This window comes from Lolium rigidum, chromosome 3 (genome assembly GCF_022539505.1).
Source record: "Lolium rigidum isolate FL_2022 chromosome 3, APGP_CSIRO_Lrig_0.1, whole genome shotgun sequence".
NCBI classification, from domain to species: Eukaryota; Viridiplantae; Streptophyta; class Magnoliopsida; order Poales; family Poaceae; genus Lolium; species Lolium rigidum.
In genome coordinates this window covers 169560157-169582708 of record NC_061510.1, presented here as the reverse complement: position 1 = coordinate 169582708, position 22552 = coordinate 169560157, and the positions used below count along the sequence as shown (strand labels likewise).

At 45.1% G+C, this 22552-nt stretch overlaps 2 protein-coding genes across 3 annotated transcripts in view; both read left to right on the top strand.

The window, feature by feature from the left end:
- Positions 1-22552, top strand: part of LOC124702677 (chaperone protein ClpB2, chloroplastic) — a 32883-nt gene that overhangs the window by 781 nt on the left and 9550 nt on the right. The window lies entirely within an intron of this gene.
- Positions 17944-22001, top strand: LOC124702678 (membrane-anchored ubiquitin-fold protein 1). Of its 2 annotated transcripts, none has more exons than XM_047234841.1 (4): positions 17944-18347; positions 18451-18590; positions 21381-21548; positions 21627-22001. In XM_047234841.1, exons 2-4 carry the CDS (start codon positions 18458-18460, stop codon positions 21683-21685), a joined length of 360 nt encoding a protein of 119 aa, XP_047090797.1. In that variant the 5' UTR covers positions 17944-18347; positions 18451-18457; the 3' UTR covers positions 21686-22001. The 2 variants fall into 2 exon arrangements, with proteins under 2 accessions (XP_047090797.1, XP_047090798.1); XM_047234842.1 differs by having other exon boundaries at positions 17954-18347; positions 21630-22001.

The window sequence follows — 22552 nt, the reverse complement described above, 5'->3', positions numbered from 1 at the left end:
CATGAACCCACTATGGAGCATAAATACTCCCTCTTGGAGTTAAAAGTAAAAACTTGGCCGAGCCTCTACTAGTAACGGAGAGCATGCAAGATCATAAACAACACATATGTAATAACTTGATAATTAACATGACATGGTATTCTCTATCCATCGGATCCCGACAAACACAACATAGAGAATTACGAGATAGATGATCTTGATCATGTTAGGCAGCTCACAAGATCCAACAATGAAGCACAATGAGGAGAAGACAACCATCTAGCTACCGCTATGGACCCATAGTCCAGGGGTGAACTACTCACTCATCACTCCGGAGGCGACCATGGCGGTGTAGAGTCCCCCGGGAGATGAATCCCCTCTCCGGCGGGGTGCCGGAGGAGATCTCCGGAATCCCCCGAGATGGGATCGGCGGCGGCGGCGTCTCAATAAGGTTTTCCGTATCGTGGTTTTTCGCATCGGGGGTTTCGCGACGGAGGCTTTAAGTAGGCGGAAGGGCGAGTCGGGGGCCCGACGAGGGGCCACACCATAGGGCGGCGCGGGCCCCCCGAGCCGCGCCGCCATGTGGTCCGGCCACCTCGTGGCCCCACTTCGTATGTTCTTCGGTCTTCCGGAAGCTCCGTGGAAAAATAGGCCCCCGGGTCTTCGTTTCGTCCAATTCCGAGAATATTTCGTTACTAGGATTTCGAAACCAAAAACAGCAGAAAACGAGAACCGGCACTTCGGCATCTTGTTAATAGGTTAGTTCCAGAAAATGCACGAATATGACATAAAGTGTGCATAAAACATGTAGGTATCATCAATAATATGGCATAGAACATAAGAAATTATCGATACGTCGGAGACGTATCAATGGATCATCATAAAAAAAATCGGCAGAGAACATATCTGATGAAAAAGCAATAGATGCGTTTGTTGCAGGGATCCGAAGAAAAGACTTAATCGAGGATTTGGGAAGGTCCAACCCGAAAACAATAGCAGGGCTCATGGAGATAGCGGGTCGCTGGGTGGATGGCGAAGATGTTGTTCAAAACAAAAGGCACAAGTCACCTGAGGAAGACCGCAACAGAAACAACCACCAAAATAGGCGACGTTTTTCTCGACAATTCTCTAGATTATGACGGTCCCAGCCAAGTAGCGGTTGGCTTCCGAGGAAACAGTGGAGGAAATCATCGGGATGATTATCAAAGGAGCAATGAGCGGCGCAATGATCATAGAGACGCGCCAAGCTCCAGCAGGCAAAATAATCGGCCAAGATTCCAGAGGCCATACAATATATCACCCGAAGAACTTCTGAACGGGCCATGCCACATGCACTTTTATCTCGACAATGAAGGAAAAAGACAGTCAGGCAATCTTCAGAAGGATTGCCGAACTTTTCAGGCTCGGCATAGATATGCGGAACACACTAATTCTCAGGCAACAAATAGGGGGCACCCGCAGGGGCCAAGGAGTGAGATTCATCTTCCACCTCCACCCGCAATTACTAACGAAAATCGACATCATTTGCAGTTGGCGGTAGCCCCAACAAATAGCAGCCCTTACATTGACACAACGGGAGCGGTGTCGATGATCCAAAAAGGTAGACCTTCGAATAGGGCGCAAAAGATAATTTCGCGACAGGTATACATGGCAGAGAAGATGCCACCACCAACCATAGAGTACCTTAATTGGTCAGACCAAGACATACCGTTCACTCAAGAAGACCACCCGCCTCAAGTTCCACGACCAGGGAAAGCAGCTATGATTTTACCATCGGTGATTGCAGGATTCGAGGTTTCGCGCATATTCGTCGACGGAGGGAGCAGTCTGAATCTCATGTACGCGGATACATTGAGAAAGATGGATATCTCATTGGAAAACTTGACACCCAAGGACACGCGCTTCCACGACATCACACCGGAGAAGCCGAGCTATCCTTTGGGAAAGGTAAATCTCGACGTACAATTTGGAACTCGAGAAAATTTCAGAAGAGAGAAGCTGGAGTTTGAAGTTATCGGCTTTCCATCACAGTATCATGCTATATTGGGACGACCCGTGTATGCCATATTCATGGTTGTGCCGCACTATACATACTTGTTGTGGAGAATCCCTGGTCCTAACGGCCCAATTACAGTGAAAGCAAGTTTCGCAATGGCAGATAAATGCGACAAGGATTTTCATAGGCTTTCCGAAACTTTCGGGATGCAGGCTGAGTACGCAGCATCTAAGTTCACCACCAACTATGATGTGCTACCCGACATAGGAAGGCCACTCAAAGACCAAACCTTCGACACCTCCAAAAACTCTAAGGAAGTGCAGATTCACCCGACAGATCCCAAAAAGACGACAGCCATCGCAACAAACATGGATAGGCATAGGAAAGTGCACTCGTCAAGTTCCTTTGTGAGCGCTGGGAAATCTTCGCATGGTGTCCAGCTGACATGCCAGGAGTACCCAGGGAACTTGCCGAGCACCCCCTCAATCCAGATCCAAGAGCTAGACCAATCCGACAACCTTTGCGGCGTTTCTCCGAGCCAAACCGCAAAGCTATGCTGTCAGAAATCAATCGACTTCGAGAAGCAAATTTCATTGAGGAATTACACACCGAGGCCACATGGGTCGCTAACCTAGTTTTGGTCCCCAAGAAAAACACTGATATCCTTCGCATGTGCGTCGACTTCACGTGTCTCAACAAACATTGTCCCAAGGATCATTTCCCCTTCCCGAGGATCGATCAAATCATCGACTCCACATCGGTATGTGAACGTCTTTTCTTCCTGGACGCGTATTCTCGTTACAACCAGATCTGCTTAAAAGAAGAAGATGAAGTCAAAACAGCTTTCATTACACCGTATGGCGTGTTTTGCTACAGAACAATGCCCTTCGGGTTGAAAAACGCAGAAGCTACTTATCGGAGGATGATGCAGAAGTGTCTTGCCACACAGATTGGCAAGAACGTCCAAGTATACATCGACGATGTCGTCATAAAAACAAAGCAAGGATCGTCTTTGATTGACGATCTCAGAGAAACCTTCGACAACCTCGACAAGTTTCGCCTCAAGTTGGAGCCGACGAAATGCTCCTTTGGTGTTCCTGCGGGAGAACTCCTCGGATACTTGGTATCAGCTAGAGGAATTGAGGTAAACCCCGAGAAAATACAGACTATCGTAACAATGAGGAAACCAACGAAACTCAAGGAGATACAACAGCTGATAGGCCGTGTCGCAGATTTAAGCAGGTTTGTCGACAGATTAGGAGAAAAATCGCTGCCTTTCTACGCGCTCATCAAGCAAGTAGAAAAATTCGAGTGGAACGAAGAAGCAGACAAGGCTTTTGAGCATCTTAAGCGCACAATCTCGACACCTCCAGTGTTGGTGGCTCCGAAAGATAAAGAACCTCTCCTGCTATACATCGCGACCACACCTCAGGTGGTCAGCACAGTCCTCGTGGTGGAACGAGAAGAAGATGGAAAGATTCATGGAGTTCAGCGGCCAGTATATTTCATCAGCGAGGTACTATCGCCATCCAAGCAGTGGTACCCGCAATATCAGAAACTCGCATATGGAGTATTCACAACAACAAGAAAGTTGTGGCACTATTTCTCGGCACACCCGATAATAGTAGTCAATGAGGCACCCCTCTAGAACATCCTAAACAATCCAGAAGCCACATGACGTGTCTCCCTGTGGGGAATCGAGCTCTCCCCTCGGGACATCACATATGAAAAAAGAAAGGCGATCAAGTCGCAGATTCTGCCGGACTTTATGGCTGAGTGGATGGAATTGCAAAATACGGGACCCCCAGATTTGTCGAGTACCTGGCACATGAACTTTGATGTATCCAAGCGATTGCAAGGAGCTGGCGCAGGCGTGATACTTGTATCACCTCAAGGCGAAAAAATGAAGTATATACTGCGGATGACGTTCCCCAACGCGCCCAACAATGAGGCAGCATATGAAGCCCTCATACACGGGATGTAGATGGCAAATGTGTGTGGCGCAACCAGACTAAAAATCTTCGGTGACTCCCAGTTGGTGGCTCAACAGGTGATGAACAAGTGTGATGCAGTCAATGATAGTATGATAACATACAAGGAGGTGTACAATGAACTCAAGAAACTCTTCGATGGCTACGAAGTTAATCATATCAGCAGGCTTAGCAACGACGAAGCCGACGTTTTGGCAAACATCGGCTCGTAACGCCTGCCAATACCACCTGCCGTTTTCTGGGAGGAGATAAGTGAGAGATCAACTAAGGTGAAGAAAGATCTAAAACAATCGAAGAAAAAAAGAAAAGGCCAAGGAAGGCTCGGGGGCTCCAGCATCTCAAGAAACGAATACATCAGAAGACGAAGCAGAACCAGAAGAAGTAATGATGATACAAGTTCCTTGGATGAAGGTTTACGTGCAATGCATCACAAGGAAAGAGATACCCGAAGATCCGGTAGAAGCACGGGTTATTCGACGATCCAAAGCATTTACTGTGGTAAAGGGAGAACTATACAAACGGAGCATCTCAGGAGTATTGCAGAGGTGCGTTACACCAGATAAAGGGTGAGTTATACTGAAAGATATACATGAGGGAGTATGCGGCCATCACGCAAGCAGTCGAGCAATAGCAGCCAAAGCTTTTCGGGAAGGATTTTATTGGCTGACAACAGTAGAAGATGTAAAAGATATAGTACGCACGTGCAATGTGTGTCAGAGATTTGCGGCTAAACCTCATTCACCGGCAGCAGAGTTGATGCCAATACCATTGGCGTGGCCTTTCGCGCAATGGGGGCTTGATATGGTGGGCAAGTCCTGGACAGGAGGACACGTATATCTGCTCGTAGATGTCGACAAATTTACCAAGTGGATCGAGGCAGTACCAGTAACTTCGGCAGACGCAACATCGGCGGTAAACTTTGTCAAGGGGATAGTCTTTCGATTTGGCATCCATAACAGTATAGTTACAGACAACGGTAACAACTTCACTTCTCTAGAATTCAAGGACTACTGCGCAGAAGTAGGAATTAAACTACACTTCGCATCGCTGGCGCACCCGCAAACTAATGGTCAAGTCGATAAAGCAAACGGCATTATCTGCAATGGCATCAAGAAGCGGCTGCTAACACCACTAGAGAAAGCGCGACATACTTGGATTGATGATTTGCCCAGCGTTTTATGGAGCATACGGACGACACCCAATACGAGCAAATAAGGAAACCCCGTTCTTTTGGTCCATGGAGTCGAGGCGGTACTCCCGATAGAAATAGAGCACAATTCTCCAAGAGTCGCAGAATACGATGAAGAAACTTCGAGAAAGGCGTTGGAAGATGATGTCGACGCACTCGATGAAGCAAGGGATGAAGTATTGTCAAGAGTAACCACGTACCAGCAGAACCTCAAAAACTATCATAGTCGACGTTTGCGACCCAGGTCTTTCCAAGTTGGCGACCTAGTTCTTCGAATCACACAGCATAGCCATGAAAAATTCGAGTCTCCATGGATAGGACCATACATCGTCACCGAAGTAATTCCAGGAGGAGCATACAGATTGAAGGACAAGTAGACAGGGAAGGAAGAATCAAACGCATGGAACATGGCGCAGCTCCGATGTTTCTACGCTTAGAAACCAAAATAGTATACAATATGTAAGCACACATTGTAATGAAAAGCTCGCAAGTTTTCAGACGCACTCTTTTCCTTTCAGGGCACCGAGTGGGGCTGAAAGGTTTTTAATGAGGCGGGCTTGCGATGCTGTAATATAGTAAAAATAGTGGTGATATATATTTTTCTCGCAAGACTCGGAGGCTCGAACCCGAAGAATTCACAATATATACTCGGCTCTCACAAAATATAGGCTTGGTTAAAAAACCTCGCGAATAATAAACATAGATACGCCACCGAAACACTCGGGGGCTAGAAGAAAACAAAAAAAACATACACAAACGTGCTTTGACTATACATGAGTCTCGCAATAATGTTTACAACACATATGACTCGCCATATACAGACTTTACACTCTGTCTCAGAATCGAGCACAATAGAAGGAAAAGAAGATGAACATCTATAACAAATCATCTATGGTCACTTTTTCACCCTCAGCAGGAGCATCCAGGGCATCCACATAATGATATTCTTGGAAGAAAGTAGTATCCACCCTTAGAAGCTCCTCAATCATTTTTTTTCAGCAATGTGTGTCACCGCATCGTTAAGCTTGTCGATGTTTTTTCTCCTCTGCGTTACTTGGAGTAGCAGAGGTCGATAACATTGTTCAGATCCAGTTTTGGGTGACAAATTTTCAACCAGATCAAAGCAAACCTCGCGCCGGCCATCAGCTGAGATTTCACAAAGTCATGGATCTGATGTACGTTCTTGAATTTTTTCAACAAATCAGGAAGATTTGCAGGTTGAGGATTCCTAGGAAACATAGCGCTGTACACCATGGCCAAAGTACTAGTGCAGAAGTCAAAAAAACTCCCGGACTTGAGCGGCACGATCCTGGAACAGAGGCTGTAAAGAGTACAAGTCAGGAAGAAAGTCGAGAAGAAGCAAAATTCGTCAAACGGTCAAAGATACCGACGGCAAGAGAAAAATGGACGAGTAATACAAAACAGCGAGTCAAAGAAAAAGAAGACTTACATCATCCAAAGAAGGATTCGAGGAACCCCCCGCAACAATCTCATGACTATCGCCATCCGCAATCCTTGCTTTCTTCAGCGAGGGGGCTCGGGGGCTAGCCATAGGAGTCGACGTTTCCACGTTCTGTTGAGGGGGAGGTGAAGATTCCGCGACAGTGCGGTGTTCTTCAGAAAGAACCATGGTATTGGACGTGCTCGTCGGAGTCGTACCATGAACCGCGGGTTCTTCCTTTTCCTCTCCCTCTTCGGAGCTGTTAATATAGAAAAATGAGCATTCGAATAAAAAGGAGTTAGATAAAACATAAAAATAAAGTGACTCACGAGCTAACGGTGCCAACGTCATCATAGGGGTCAAAGGCACCCTCTTCTTCAGGTGAAGTTTCTTCGGCAGCCGAGTCAGTAGGCTTGGAGGTGCCGGAATCTTCTACATCATCTCTCTTCCTCTTGCGCCTAGGAGAAACGGCGAGAGGAGGAGAGAGATGGAGCGGCCAGAGTCAGAATGTTCCGACTCGGTCTCTTTTTCGGAGGACGCCGCGGATTTTGGAGAACCCGCGACTTCACTCTCAGGACGAGAGGTTTCTTGCGAGTCGTAGGTGACAACGGATCGCTCATCTACCTCTCCACCTTCAGGGAGTGGGGGAAGAGAAAAGAGAAGGGATTTCTATTTTCGTGCCCTCCGGTCCTTAGTTGTACTCAGTTTTCCCCAGCCCCTTAGTTTTTCCTCAGTTTTCCCCAAGCGTTTGTCTGAAACCCGCAGAAGGAGCTCGGACGGAAGGAATCCGTTTATTTGAACGTTCCGTGCTGACGTGTGGGGCCGCGTCATCTGTGGGGCCGCGTCGTGTGGGGTTGGTAGGAAGGGACCGCGTGGAACAACACGAGACTGTGTTTGGTTGTACGTGAGAGCTGGGTTTTGTCTCTCTCGGCCCAAATTGGCATTTTTAAGAGCACATTTCCCCTCTTTCTCTCTCTATCTTTTTCACCAAATTAGTATCAAATCTAGAGAAGCTTCTATTTATGTCTTTCCTCAATTATTTATGCCTTTTGGCCCTCGTTTTTGGCCCAATATGGCAGCAAATCTAGAAGCTAGTATATGATAAATTCACAACAACATAATCAGAAAACTAAGTATAATACATAAACTGCATACAACAGCCAAAAGCAGCCAATAACATTGTTAATTTTTACGACAAACTAAGCTGAAAAAAAATACAAGACACACGTAATGTATGGCCAACAAGAAGATTAGGATACCCTAGGATGCATGAATTTGTTCTTCATTCCTCATATATTTCTTCGTCGCTCCATTCGTGCATTATCCCAAGGAAATATTCATTGAACTCCTTCCGTCTGCAGTGTGCGGCCAATACATCCTCCAAACGGTATGGCTTGTGTTCATTTCTCAGACCGTAGTTTCCTATTCGATCCACATATCGTGACCACTCATCCCAGGCCTTTGTATCATGAAAGTACTCTCTGATATAATCCAAATCCGCGTAGTAGATGTAGCCAGGTCGAAATGTCGGGTGCACTCTGGTGTCGACGGAGATACACCGGATATAATGCATGGAGAAGGTATGACTGCCAATGTTACTGACCGGATGGAGAGAGCGGCTCTGAGTGTCCACACGGTACACCAATGGTTGGTCCTCCAAAAGCATGTTGTCCAACAACACAAGCCGCAGATCACCATCCGATTTCACAAGGTAGAACTTGTCATTTCCAAGTTATGGAAATGAAATTAGTGTCTCCATCTTGACAGTGCTCGCGCGCTGCTGCAACTGTACATTGGTGCACACTAATCTTCCGGACTCAAAATTGTCCACATATATTGCATACAGTTCACCATTGAACGGGGTAATGCAACACAGACCATGGTTCTCGATCGAAAATCTTCCTTCTCCCCAATCTTCATATATATCCTTAGTTGGAGTGCTCTCATCGACCCAACCAATTTCATTTGGGTAATGTGCGGAAACGAAGACCATAGTCGGGGATTTGATTACAACGACTGAATCCAGAAAAACAGATGGCATCTGCGCCTCAAACATAGTGTTCGATGTCTTTGTGAGTGGATTCAGAAGCCGTATCTTGTGCGGCGGGTTCTTCTGGGCAAGCACGATGACGCCACGGCAAAAGCCGACGAAGTAGTATCTAAAATATATTGATGAAGATAACATTCAGCACTAAGATTGAAAATAAGAATAGATTCACCCGATAGATATGGAGGAATTTGAACCTTGCACGAACTTCCGATAAATCTATGGTGACGTAGCGGGATGTGCCGAGTTGGAGGAAGGTGAACTCAGCGGCGCGTGGAAGGGCGTGGTCTACCATGATCCATTCGTGCAGGTGCACGTCGGGCTCAGGTAAACCTGAGCGCCAATTTCTACAGACTTGCCTCATAGCAGAGTAGGTATCGACGTACTCCTCATTCGCCAGTAAGCATTCTCCGATCTTGTGAAGTGGTCCGTCAGCCATGAGAGAGGCCCAGTTCACGGAGGCGCCGTGCATGGATGCGCCGCCCTCGGAGGCGATGGGCTCGGATGCGACGGGCTCGGAGGCGATGGGCTCGGGGGCGATGGCCGCCGGCGCATTCTTCTTCTCCATCGCCGGCAGGGGAGCGCTCGTACGGCGGTTGGGGTTTTTTTCCTTCGATTTGGAGAAGTTGATGGGACGTGAGAGGCATGGTTTCGTGCATGAGCAAGAATGAGACGTACTGTGTGCAGAGGGAGGGAGAGAGGGGCTTACGCGTCCTAAATGTGACCCGCGTCCTAAATGCGACCCGCGTCCTACGCGTCCACTATTGCACGTCTGCACCGCGACACGCGTCAACAATGGCACGTCTTCCACTTCTGCACCGCAACACGCGTCCTCGAGTCTAACCCTGGAAATTTAGATATACTCAGGTATATGCTCGAGTCATATACTAGCATTTTTTGTGTGTTCAGTTTTCCCCTTGAGTGCTAATACTGGCTAGTGCAATATACTCAGTTTTACCCTCAATTGGCTGGTCAACAGAGAGTCAACAAATGAGATTAACTAGTTAAATGAGTTATTTAATGTGCAAAAAATTCCGAAAAGGAGTGGCACTTACTCATGGAGTCTTTACCGCAAATTACCACTTCTCAAATCATAGATAAATCAAGTTTTACCACAAATTGCCACTTCTCAAATCACCTAGTAGCTATGAAGGTGCATGGTTTTCCACAATAAGCCCTACCCAAAACAGCTTTCCCCAAAACATACTTTGTCTAAATGAGGCCATAATTTTCACACTCATGTATATTTGTATTGCAAATAGTTTGAGGTAGGCCAAGATGGGTTTCATTGTACAAAACACGCATTTTCTATTTTTTAAATCTCATATTTGAATCCCTTAGTCTGTTTACTACTCACTTGCCCTTGGTTTCTTGATACTACTCAGTTTTGCCCTCTTCATTCATAAATTCTCACAGACGACCAACATTGCCCTGATTGGTCTAGCCCATGTCACGCGGATCGTGCCCGCCGACCGTTGATCGTATGATTTAACGGGCAGGATAACCCCTATCTCTCTCTCTGGTCGGGGCTACCACCCTCTCTCTCTGTCGGCGGTTAGCTTCCACCCTCTATGTATGCTAAAGGGCGGTTACCCAGTACGCTAAAGTTTGGTTTTCTGCATTATTTTTCACGAGCTAAATTATAAACTCTTTTAGGCATTATTTTTCACGCAAAAAATATAAACCATCACCGATTTGTTGTAGCCATTACTTTTCACGCAAAAAACGATACACCATCACCCATTTCTTGTAGCCATTACTTTGCATGCAAAAAATGATAAACCATCACCAATTTGTTGTAGCCATTACTTTTCACGCAAAAAATGATACACCATCACCCATTTCTTGTAGCCATTACTTTCCACGCAAAAAATGATAAACCATCACCGATTTCTTGTAGCCATTATTTTTCACGCAAAAAATGATACACCATCACCCATTTCTTGTAGCCATTACTTTCCACGCAAAAAAAATGATAAACCATCACCGATTTGTTGTAGCCATTACTTTTCATGCAAAAAAATGATGAACAATCACCGATTTCTTGTAGCCATTATGGTAAAATGATAAACTATCACGAATTACCATTTCTTTTAGGCATTACTTTTCACGGTAAAATGATAAACTATATCACGAAGTTCAATTTCCGTCAAGATAGTCCGCATTACTTTTTTGTTGAGATATATACCCCCACAACGGTCATCTCCTCCTTAATTTATTGTGTAAACCCCTACAGCGGTCACCTCCTCCTTAATTTATTGTGTAAACCCCTACAACGGTCATCTCTCCCTTATAAACACTCACAACGGCCATCCCTTGTGTCAATAGGTTCTGCCTCTCTCTTCTTCGTTCACATACACTTGATCCATTTCCATGGCTTCCACGTCTCGGACGCGGACCGGAAGGGAAGGGGAAGGGGTGGCCGGGGTGGTGGATCATCATCATTGCCACCACCACCGTCAACACTGCCATTGATCATAGAGGAGTTCTTCATCGTCGTCTATGAAGACCCTTTGGTCAAGAAGGTACGTATGCGTTCCCACATATATGATGCATGTGATTAATTATGGGCATCTTCTAAAAAACCTTTAGTTTCAAACGATTGGCGCTCGATCTCTTTGCAGGCACTCCCAAAAAAGTTTGCGGACTATCTTGACGGCCAGGAGCCAGCTAAGGTGTATCTGCGAGCAGCTGACTGCGGTCCTCGTCTCTGGACCGTGGAGGTCCTATTTGACGGACAAGGCCGGATGTATCTCGCCAAGGGCTGGAAGAATTTCGCCATCGCGCACGGTGTGGATTTCGGCTGCTTCGTACACTTCAAATATGAAGGCGATGATGTGCTCACAGTGAAGGTGTTCGATGGAACAATATGCAGGAAGTACTACTACTCAGACGACGAAGATACTGACGATGAAAGCGACGACGACGTGAAGCCATGCATCCATCCCCTTTAGATAAGGGGATTATGACCAAGAATATATATGTAGCTTCATATGCATCGATTTAGAGATCTAGCTATTTTCTATATATTATGCATGTAAAAAATAATATCGTAATTTCCACCATGATTCGAGCACCACAGCCTCCAAACGATGCCGATGCCGATATCGGCATGGTCAGAACGGCTATGCTCGCCGCCACTGCTAGGTCACCGTCGGGATGCACCATGTTTAGCATAAGATTCACTTTATTAAGCTGCGAAAATAGTCACCTGCCATGGGCTGAGGCGGCCCCACAGAGCGGCTCTATATGATATTCTCTAAATAAATAGACGACCCCAGCGGTCATTAGATGCGGAGGCCCCACAGAGCAGCAATATATGATTTTCTATAAATAAATAGACGACCCCACTGGTCATTGGCTCCGGCAGCCCCACAGAGCGGCAATATATGTCTTTTCCTAAAAAAATAGACGACCCCACTGGTCATTGGCTGCGGTAGCCCCACAGAGCGGCAATATATGACTTTTCCTAAAAAATAGACGACCCCACTGGTCATTGGCTATGGCAGCCCTATAGAGCGGCCTCATTTGTCATTGGCAGCACCGCGTATACAATCAGGAAATAAAACGGCCCACGCGTCAGCGACAGATGGATGGCTATCCGTCAGCACGAGATGGTCAGAGAGAAACTGCCCTCTGTGCAGCCCCACTCGTCAGATTAACGGTAACGGTAAGGCCTCTGACCTGATGGCAACCCTCCCGTCCGAGCGTCTGCGACGGGTTTCAAACTAGAGGGAGGGGAAAACTGAGGAAAAGTTAAGAGGCTGGGGAAAACTGAGCACAACTAACGAACCAGGGGCACGAGAACAAAAAACCCAAAAGAGAATTGGGTGGTTCTGTGCAACATTAAGTAAAGGCAGGAAAGTAAGAACACGAGAAAATGCAACAGTAGTCGATAAACATAGACAAAGTTTAAACCAAAGGAGACACTTACTTCGGGAAGAGCGTGGGAGGCGTTGTATGGCTCCACGCGACAAGAGGACGAAACCTAGTGTTTTTTGATCAAGGAGGAAAAACGTCGGATGAGTTTCTCCAAGTCTTTCACAGAGAGATCCTTGGACAAACGATCAACATATTTCTCGCCAGAGTACATCCAAAGGGGTTTTTTGCGAGCCTTCAGAGGCTGCACCCTGATGCTAAGGTAGTAAGAAGTTATCTGAAAACCCGAGAGTTCCTCGCCATTGGTGTTTTGGAGCTGATGGATGCGCTTCATCAAGGCATCAGTGGCCACCTTTTCTTCGGAAGTGACCTCTGTGTCCCAAGATCAGCGCCTGAGAATTTCTTCGGTAGCTTCGAAGGGAGCGATGCCATAATCCTGAGAGTTTTCGTACTCGTCCTGGATGTATAACCATCTTTTGCGCCACCCGTGGATGGAGTCAGAGAAGTTGACGTCAAAATAGTCGACGTCGGGTCGGACGCAGATGCAAACGCAGCCCACATTGTAGACGATGTTGCGGGAATTGTTGCGCCGAAGGTAGAAAATACGCTTCCACAGGCCCCAATGAGGATGGGTGCCGAGGAAGCACTCGCACAAAGTAATAAAAATAGAGATGTGGAGGATGGAGTTTGGGGTCAGCTGGTGTAGCTGGATCTCGTAGACAAAGAGAAGACCACGAAGGAATTCGTGGATAGGGGTGGAGAGGCCGCGAATGAGGTGGTCAATGAAGGTTACCCGGTATATGATAGGAGGACGCGGGAAGCTCTCGTCGCCAGGAAAGATCATCAAGTCCTGCTTCTTCAGCAGGCCAAGCTTCTTGAGGGTCCTCTGGTCCTGGTTGGAGATCTTGGATCGCTCCCATCCAGAGACCTCAGCCCTTGTCCATCGGAGCGTTGGTGCCCGGAGCTATGTGCTTGGTCAGCTTCGTGCGCGGCGGCATGGGGGCGCGCTTTGGTGGAGCAGAGGAGCGAAAGAGAGCGAGGGCTCGAGGAGCTCAGAGGAACAGCAATGGCGGATGCAGAGAGAGGAAGAAGATGTGCGGCGCGGCGAAGGGGCAAAGGTAGAACATGTGGTGGCTTTATAGCGAGGAGCCGATCCGTCGCGTTGTTGGATGAAAAGGAAATGCATCTTAAGCCTTACGCGTGTCCACAAGGTTACAACGGTCTTTTCAGCGTGAAGTTAATGGACAGGAGTTACTACGCGTGTGCCGGAAATTACGGACGACGTGTGCCCCCAACTTGCGTAACGTGTCAACGGCGCAGAACTCTGGACCCACGTCTCAGTGTAGTGACAGGAGCCGTGTTTTCCCGAGGAGATAATCGTGGCAATCATCAGGAATGATGTCGTCAAAGAGAAAACTTCGAGTGGCTTCATCCAAGATAGTGACGAAGAAAATTCGAGTCATCTAACAAAGAAACTTCGGGAGCCTATGACCAAATCCGAGGATTTGTTCATATGCTCGGGGGCTACTCTTATCAGAAGTATTGTTCATGCTTCTGATAAGAGATTAAGCCAAAAGACAAAAAATAGAGTTGGTTACAGTAGCAAAGGTTGAGCCTACAGCCAAGTATAAATACTTGCCTGTAGCCTCGGGGGCTACTCCCATTGGGAGAGCTGGTCGCACACCCTATAAAAATAAAAATAAAGAAAAATAGCGGCAAGTCCAGAAATATAGAAGGTATAAGCACTACGAGTTGAGCCTACACCCAAGTGCAAGCACTCGTCTGTAGCCTCGGGGGCTACTCCCATCGGGAGCGCTGGTCGCGACCTCATAAAACATGAGAAGAAGAAGGAAAAACTAGATGGCAAGACAAAAGATAAAGCGAGAAATCATTGTCGTACATCTTCGAGTTACCTATCACTCGCCATGTACTCCCATCGGGTGATCAAGATATTATCGTCAACGTCTCGAAGAAATTAGTGATTCCAACAGCCGAGAAAGGCACTCGACAATATATCCCCAGAGCGCGTCCGCCGCGATGAAAATTCTGGTTGCCGTAATATTTTACGAAGGTAAGTCCCCAGGATCTGTCCTTGAGGCATGGTATCACACCCGAATGCGCTCTACTACTTTATCCGTGTCAACAGACGCGAAGAAAAATCCTAGCGGACGCATTAAGTACTTGATAAAATATGACTGGAATTCGGTTCATGGTAAGACCTTAAGCGGCACATGTCGAATCACGCCAGTATACCGAGGTCAAGTCCAGGGACTTGACCTTGAAGTAGGTTTTCGCGGGTTTGCCACAAGAGAAGTTAACTGGTACATGATCCGTCAAATGAACCAGCCCCATCTACCATTATCCCTACGCAAAATATAAATATTTTAGAGAAAAAATATAAATATTTTAGAGAAAATGTGTGGCGACTCGAAGAAATTATGAATTAACTTTACGATGGAGATTTTACTCGACTCTATGATTCAAGCAAAATCTCGGGGGCTACGCATCCCGAATGAGCCTGCCAAAGAAGGTACCCGGGGATTACAGACGGCCCATGACCCAAAGATTACAAAGTCCGGAAGCCCAATAAAGCGTCGATATGGAAGATGGAGATATATTAGGAATGAGGAGATTTGTAATTGTACGGGACGAACTCAAAGAGTCTCTCGCTATTTTGAAACATGTACGATACGAAAGCCTCGGTTCCGCCTCCTATATAAGGGGGAGCCGAGGAAGAAAGAAAGGATCGAATCATTGTCAACACAAACCCTAGTTTTCACCAGTCGAGTATCTTTTCGGCTCAAACCTTCGAGATCTACTTTCCCTCTAGTTTCCGCAAAACCCTAGTCTATAACTTGTAGGCATTGACAAGTTAATCCCTTGTCACCCCTATACACTCAGGGGCTATTGATGTGGGCATACCCTATCGGGTACGAACTGCTACTATATCGGGTGCAGTCTAACTAGAGGCCCATGAAGCCCAAGAAGCATTTTCAGCCAAAGCCCACGAACATGGCGTGTGATACAATAACTAGCCCATATAAGGGAACCCTAACATGTATGAAAGGACACGGATGCCGCCTAGAGGGGGGGGGGGTAAATAGGCAGTTTAATTTTTTTACGATTATAACTTAATAAATGCAGAATAAAACTAGCGTTTAATTTGTCAAACACAAAACCTATATAACTAGGGTTCACCTATGTGCACCAACAACTTATGCTAAGTAATACAAGAAAATATGAGATAGCAAGATATATAACTTCAAGCACGAAGGCTATCATAAAGTAAAGTGCATAAGTAAATAGCTCGGGTATAGGAATAACCGAGGTGGCGCGGAGATGACGATGTATCCCGAAGTTCAAACTCTTGCGAGTGCTAGTCCGCGTTGGAGAGGCGTGGAGGACAAAGCACTCCAAACGCCACGCTCCTCGACCCTTCCCACCAAAGGGGAAGACCTCGATCCACTATGGAACCTTAGGGTGGTCACCGAATCCGCACAAAGCTCGGGGCTATCTCCACAACTTAATTAATTGGAGGCTCCCAATAAATCTCCACCAAGTCTGTTCTTGAAGAATCTCCACAACTTAATTGGAGTCCCCAAGAACACCACAAAGACCACTAAGCCGTCTAGGGTCCAAAGACCCAAGAGGAACAAGCTCCGAGAACAAGCTCCCGAAGTGAATATCTTACAAACTTTCACCTCCACGTATCACCGTGGAAAAGTCAAACCGGTGCACCAAATGCAATGACAAAAACACCACAAAGATGCTCAAATCCTTCTCTCTCAAATTCCAATAAAGCTACAAAGACGAATTTTGGAGAGAGCAAGAGCGAAATATTAAGGAGAATAAAATGGAAGCCAAAGACGAAATATTTTGGTGGCGAAGATATGACAAATGAAAGGCGAAATATTATGTAGGAGAGATGCCAAGCGAATAGGATTAGAGAGGAGATAATTTGAGCCAAAGAACCAAATAACGACTCCGACCCCCTCTTAATAGTGTGGGGTCCTATACTAGAGAAAAAACCAAAAAAGGGAGACTGCCTTGTCACGCTTTTCCGAACTTCGTCTTCGAGTTCCCTTTTCACATCGTGACCCACACCATAAGAGGGTGGGAGAATTTAACCCCCTCCCGCTTGACCTTGATGACAGCGATCATGCTTCATTCAAGCCGGAACACTTCAGTTGATTACATACCCTAGGTCTTGGTCACCAATAGCTCAACTCATGAGGCTTAGAGGATTGTGACACCAACTTAGAGCCAAAGCTTCTCTCTTGACATCAACTATCTTGAATCCAACAAATGGTCTTCAAGCAAAACCTATGGACTATTTCTTCAAACAAAAACTCAATGGAAACATTAGTCCATAGGAATTATCATCAATTACCAAAAACAAACATAGGGGCAAAGTACCCTTACAGTTCATGCATCTTAACATCATTTAGAATCCGTATTCTCTTCGATATTTTTCACAGATCAACAAACTGACTTTCTGACATTCATAAACCTATCTGTCACACTTCAACGCACACCATTGTCATTAATACGAAAACATGAGAGGGAAAATGCCCTTTCACCGGGGCTTACATGCACCAAGAACATTTCTTCCCTTAAGCGCAAGCATAAAACGGAAGATTGTGAGGCATTTCCACTACATAAGATTCTTCTTCGTCTCCGAGGCGGATGTGGTCTTCTTGACGGTTCGGTGACTTCCCATTCGCAACCAACAATGTCAGACCATCTCAGGGAGGAGCGGCGGCGGCACGGCATCGACACAGTCTAGAGGTTGAAGACGAAGAGCATCTCAAGAATTTCGTTATAATTTTCCTTTTTATTGAGATGTTTTGTATTGTTTGATGTTTCTCATAATGCCCATGGTTCTATTCGCAAAAGGAAACTTCTCTATTGATTCTAAGCATACTCTGTGATGAAATGAAAACACGCATGACATGTTGTTGTAGCGAATAATTTCCCTATTGCTCAACTGCATAAACCCACACTAGGCACTATAGCATATGCTTCTGGTTCCCAGAATACATTTTTTTCCCTTTTTGAGGGACTCAGAACACAAATGCTAGTAAGTATTGTTCCTAATTATTTTATCGACTATACCAATTTGAATAACCTTTCTACTACCTCCATGCCGACTATACTCTATCTTACGATATTTCTAGATCGTAAATTTAATCAATTTAATGCATTGTGTATATGCAAAAATCATCTGATACTTTGGACGTTATATTTTCTAATAATATAATTTTTTGTATTGTATAATCTATATATTAAGTTGGTTAAATTGACGGTTTATGGCATGAAAGGAGTATACATCAAGCATGATTAAAGCACTTAATAGTTTATTTGAGGCAGGTAGTAATAAAAGTGGGGCAGCTCCGTCGCAGATCCTCGGCAGGCAACTCTCGTCTGTTTCCCCCAGGAGGATTCGGCTGGTACCGCGGTCTAGTGTTGGCTGAGGAGCCCAGACGAGACGAGCTCCCTTTCCATCCTGTCCGTGCAGATGCTCTGCGCTTGCGCCGCAGCCCAGCAGACCCATGTTTGACCCACCGACCCCTCCCCACAATCACCTCCTCCACTTCTAGCTTTGCTTTGCTTCTCTTTTCTTTCTCTTCTCCGAGGGGGAGCGTCTCGTCTCGCCTATTGATGTTCTCCTGGAGTCCTCCTATGGTCCGTCCGCGCCACCCTGCGTTGGCTTCTTGATCCATTTCTTGGCCCAAGAAACCGGAGCCCTCACCAACCGAGATTCCGAGATTCCTGAGCGCCTTTGGTTGATTCGGCGCCGGTGTTTTCTTCCTCGGCTGATTCCGGTAACAAATTGATTTCTCATGCCTGGTTAATGACTGTTTGTATATATGTCCCCTCTTTCTTTTTCGATTCCAGCAGTTTAAAGAGAGGCTCCTCTCTCTGCAGGGGGAAGATGTCCGGGATGCAAGAACAGTTCGAGATCAAGTTCCGGCTGCCGGACGGCACCGACATCGGGCCCAAGCAGTACCCGGCGGCGTCCACCGTCGCCACCCTCAAGGAGACCATCGTCGCTCAATGGCCCAAAGGTTTCCTTCCTCACTCTGGCTACCTATTTGCCGTTACTGTCTTTCTTTGTCCGTGTCGACGAGAGTGACGATAATAAAGATTGGTTCTTCGCAACGGTGAGTGGCTGTAGAGTTGAGTGATTAGTATTTGTGTGGCGGTCGCTCTCTCGGATCGATTCTCTCCCTACAACGGGCAATATTATTTAGCTTGGAATCTTCAACCTTGATATGTGCACCGGTAGTGCCGTCGCCATCAGAGGCCAATAGAACCAATTATTGGGGCTTCTGCCTCCCTCACCAATTGCATCACCATGGGAAGCACTATTCTTTGATCACTTCAGTTCAATCTGTTTTGACTAATGTCAATCTGTGCCATGGTGAAGTTGAAATGATCGCACCAGTATGAATGTTTTCTTCTAGACTAGAGTATGTATGCATGTGGAAGGGCTGTAGAACAGATGTCAGCTATTCTTTTAGAACTGCAAAGTGGGTAGGGAAGTAGATGAGAGCTTAAAGTTCAAGGGAAGATAGGAGCTTCCTGTGGAGCAGGTGAGAAAGCAGCCTTGGTTCAGAAATGTGCTGCTCTTCCGCTGATGTAGTTGGTACTGTTCTTGACTGGTAGCTGTTCACAACTTTGCTAGGCTAGCAGTGTTTTTGGTGTGACATGCTTCATTCAAAATAACTAGAACCAGTATTCCCATATTTTTTCTTAATCATCTCTGAGTTTCACCTACCTAGTACCTACCATTTGCTTTAGTACCGTCTTCATCCCTTGTTTTGACAAGCTGTACAAGAGCTCTACAATCTTTATTTTAGATGAGTTTTACATTCTTGGTTATGGTGAAATGCTGAAATGCGATGAAGAAATAATACATGGAGAGCCGCTATAGATTGGACGCGAAGTTTAATCAGCTGAATTATTATGAAAAGGCTCTGAGGTTGTATGTCCATTACAAGCCATAGCGCAGATTGACAATACTTGCTAATAGTGTCAATGTCTATTAATCTTTTGGAAATATAACCAACATTACAACATTAGACAACCAGGAACTATGTTATTATTGTGTTTTGACCACAGAAAGAAGAAACACACCAGTACTAGCTTGATTGTCTGTGAGGGCACATAAGCTTTAGGTGGACTACACTACTATTGTGAGTCTGACACAAAGAGTAGGTTTGCACACCTTCCTGAACTAGCAGTTATGCTTCTTGTGATTTTTTTATCTCCAGAAATTTGAGGTACATCAGTGTCAAAAATGGATTATGGATCCAGTTAGCAAGACAGAACTGGTAACTAGATAAAACTATTTATGGACATGCGTATGGCGTAAAATACTCAGTTTATTTCCCGCTGAACTGTAGTTTCCACCGGAATACAGTCAACTATTTTCTAATAGATGTCAGTATGTAGATGTCAGTATTTTCTAAGAGATCTTTGATCGGACGATGACGGTGTTTGAGCACTGTTTCCTTCTTGGAGGCGTCGTTTTTGGAGAGTCTGTAATTCAGGTGTTGTCTTGGCGGTGGATGTATTGCTGTTGTTAGGCCCGAGATACTGTAGCGGGACTTTTGTTTCTTAGTTTTCTTTTCTTGTTTTTTGGCTGTGTGCATCCGTAGTGCCATTAGGGTGGTGCGTTGTTGCAGAGGCTGGGTGTAATTGGTATCTTCTTGATATTAATATATTCCCTTTATCGAAAAAAAAATGTATGTTTAAGAGCCCCGCAAAAAAGTATGTATGTTTAAGAAAAAAAAATTAAGTCTGTAGTTTCCACTGGAAGACGCCACTGCATGTCTCAGTGTCCCGTGGGACCACAGCCAACGGCATTTTCCGAAGTGCCAACTTTGAACGGTATGGTTCCAGTTTTCCTACATAAATGTAAGATGGAAAGTCTCTGTGAACAGCTGTCATGTCTAGTTCTCCAAAAAACCTAGGCCAGTTTCTACTTTCTATCTGATGATGATATCCTGGCTGAGGCCAGCTAAAAGTTGGGCTGAACCAATATTAAATGGATGATTTATAAGCAATGTTCAGCTGGAATTCATCTGGCAACCAGTTGGGTTTCTCTGGAGGCCAGTCCAAAGTGGGCTACCATTTAACTTGCACATTTTTGTATGTTTTTACTGATTATAACTCATTAAATTGCTGTAATGATACTATAGTCTATAGGTACTTTGCTCAGTCTCTGTGACTCAACTCTGAGCCCCATCCAGATTAGCAACAGAGCATACTGAGCATGCTGCTGGATTGACACTTAGTTCTTGATAATTCCCATTGAACATGGATACCGTTGTCTGAACATGGTAGTTAGATCATAATTTGTGGTACTTGGCAGACCATTTAAGCTTGGGGTGCATACATTATGCCATGTTTGACCTTTCATCAAGTATTTATGGAACTAAAAAAGTAACAATATGAAATAGCATTGGTCGCAAGCATCGATGCTGACAAGTTGTGCCGTAGATCCACCATGAAGACCAAATTAATATTTGTTCATCTTTGTCGGGTTATCTTTTATGATATAGAATATCATCATGATAGAAAAAAAACCTGTTGCTTGATGAAGTTGCATAATTTCTATTGAATAATGACTTAAATAAGGCAGCATGCAGCGAGTTTGCTGCTAATCATAGACAATATTAGGAAGGGAACAACCATTATGGCTTTCTCATGTCCTTTAGCTTCTTCAACCTGAACACAATCGATCAAGTGCATGTGTGTTGATATGCTAACTAACTCTTTGACTGGCTAATTGATGAATATCACTTTTCATCATTTTACAATTCTGCATATTAAGCTTGCATTTCTAACAGATAAGGAAAAAGGTCCAAGGACTGTGAATGACATCAAGCTTATCAACGCTGGGAAGATATTGGAGAATAATAGAACCCTCTCAGAATGCAAAAGCCCGATATGTGACTTCTCTGGAATGACAACTATGCATGTAGTAGTCCGTGCCCCGACTCAAGACAAACAGTCTGGTAAGTTTTCTGTGCTCTGCAAGGTGATGCAGTTTTATCTCGTACTGTTTTATTTAATTTCTTCCTGTGAACTGTTAGCAGATAAAAGAGCAGCCAAGAAGACAAAAGATTTCAGGTGTGGTTGCGCCATCATGTGACAGCTTTGTGAACAGAAGCACTAAGTTGAGGTGTTTGCTATCCAAGTCCTTTTTTCGCCCTTGCTAGAGTGTTGTACGATGTTTTGAGGCGCTTTCCTTAGCTGTATCAATGCATATTGATTGCCCATGATCTTGAGCTGGATCAATTGCAGAAGTTGGAGACATGAATTATTAGTGCCTAAATTACTAAAAGGGTCCATCTTATCCAACTCTGCGTTCTTCAGATTCTACTTTGTATATCCGTCCGGTCACTTGTATCGGAAACCAATTAACCATCATATGCTGATAGACATGTTTAAAATCAGTTATTTCCTCATGTCCACTACTTCTCTTCTGTGCTGTGCAATAGTGATGTAAAACCTCCAATTCATGAAAAATACAAATCGATTCTGGATTGCCTGGTTTTAAGTGAAATTATCATTCTTTATAGACAGTTGAATGGCATATCGGACTTTTTTGTTGGATGCAACAATGGTACTTCATCTGCAACTTGGTTAATAAAGAAGCCATTGCAAAGAGTTCACAAAGCGCGATTGCTGCAACTAGTTACCAACACATGCGTCTGCCCGCCCTGTCAATTTAGGAAATACAAAAAAAGAAAAACAGAAGCACTTGCATATGCTTGAAGGAATTAAACATGTTTGAGTCATTTTCGGTTATATGCCTTTCAAAGTTTATTATTTAATCTTTTGAGTATTTTTCAAACATGTGATATTTATCAAGGAAATAGAACATGAGATGTATGGAACGTCTGTGTTAGTTGTAGTGAATCTTGTAGTGAGATTAGCTCATTGTAAATTCGAGTTAACATGGAACCTTCTTCAGATACCCCGTTGTACCAACTGATGCTCAAATTCATGTCAAAGA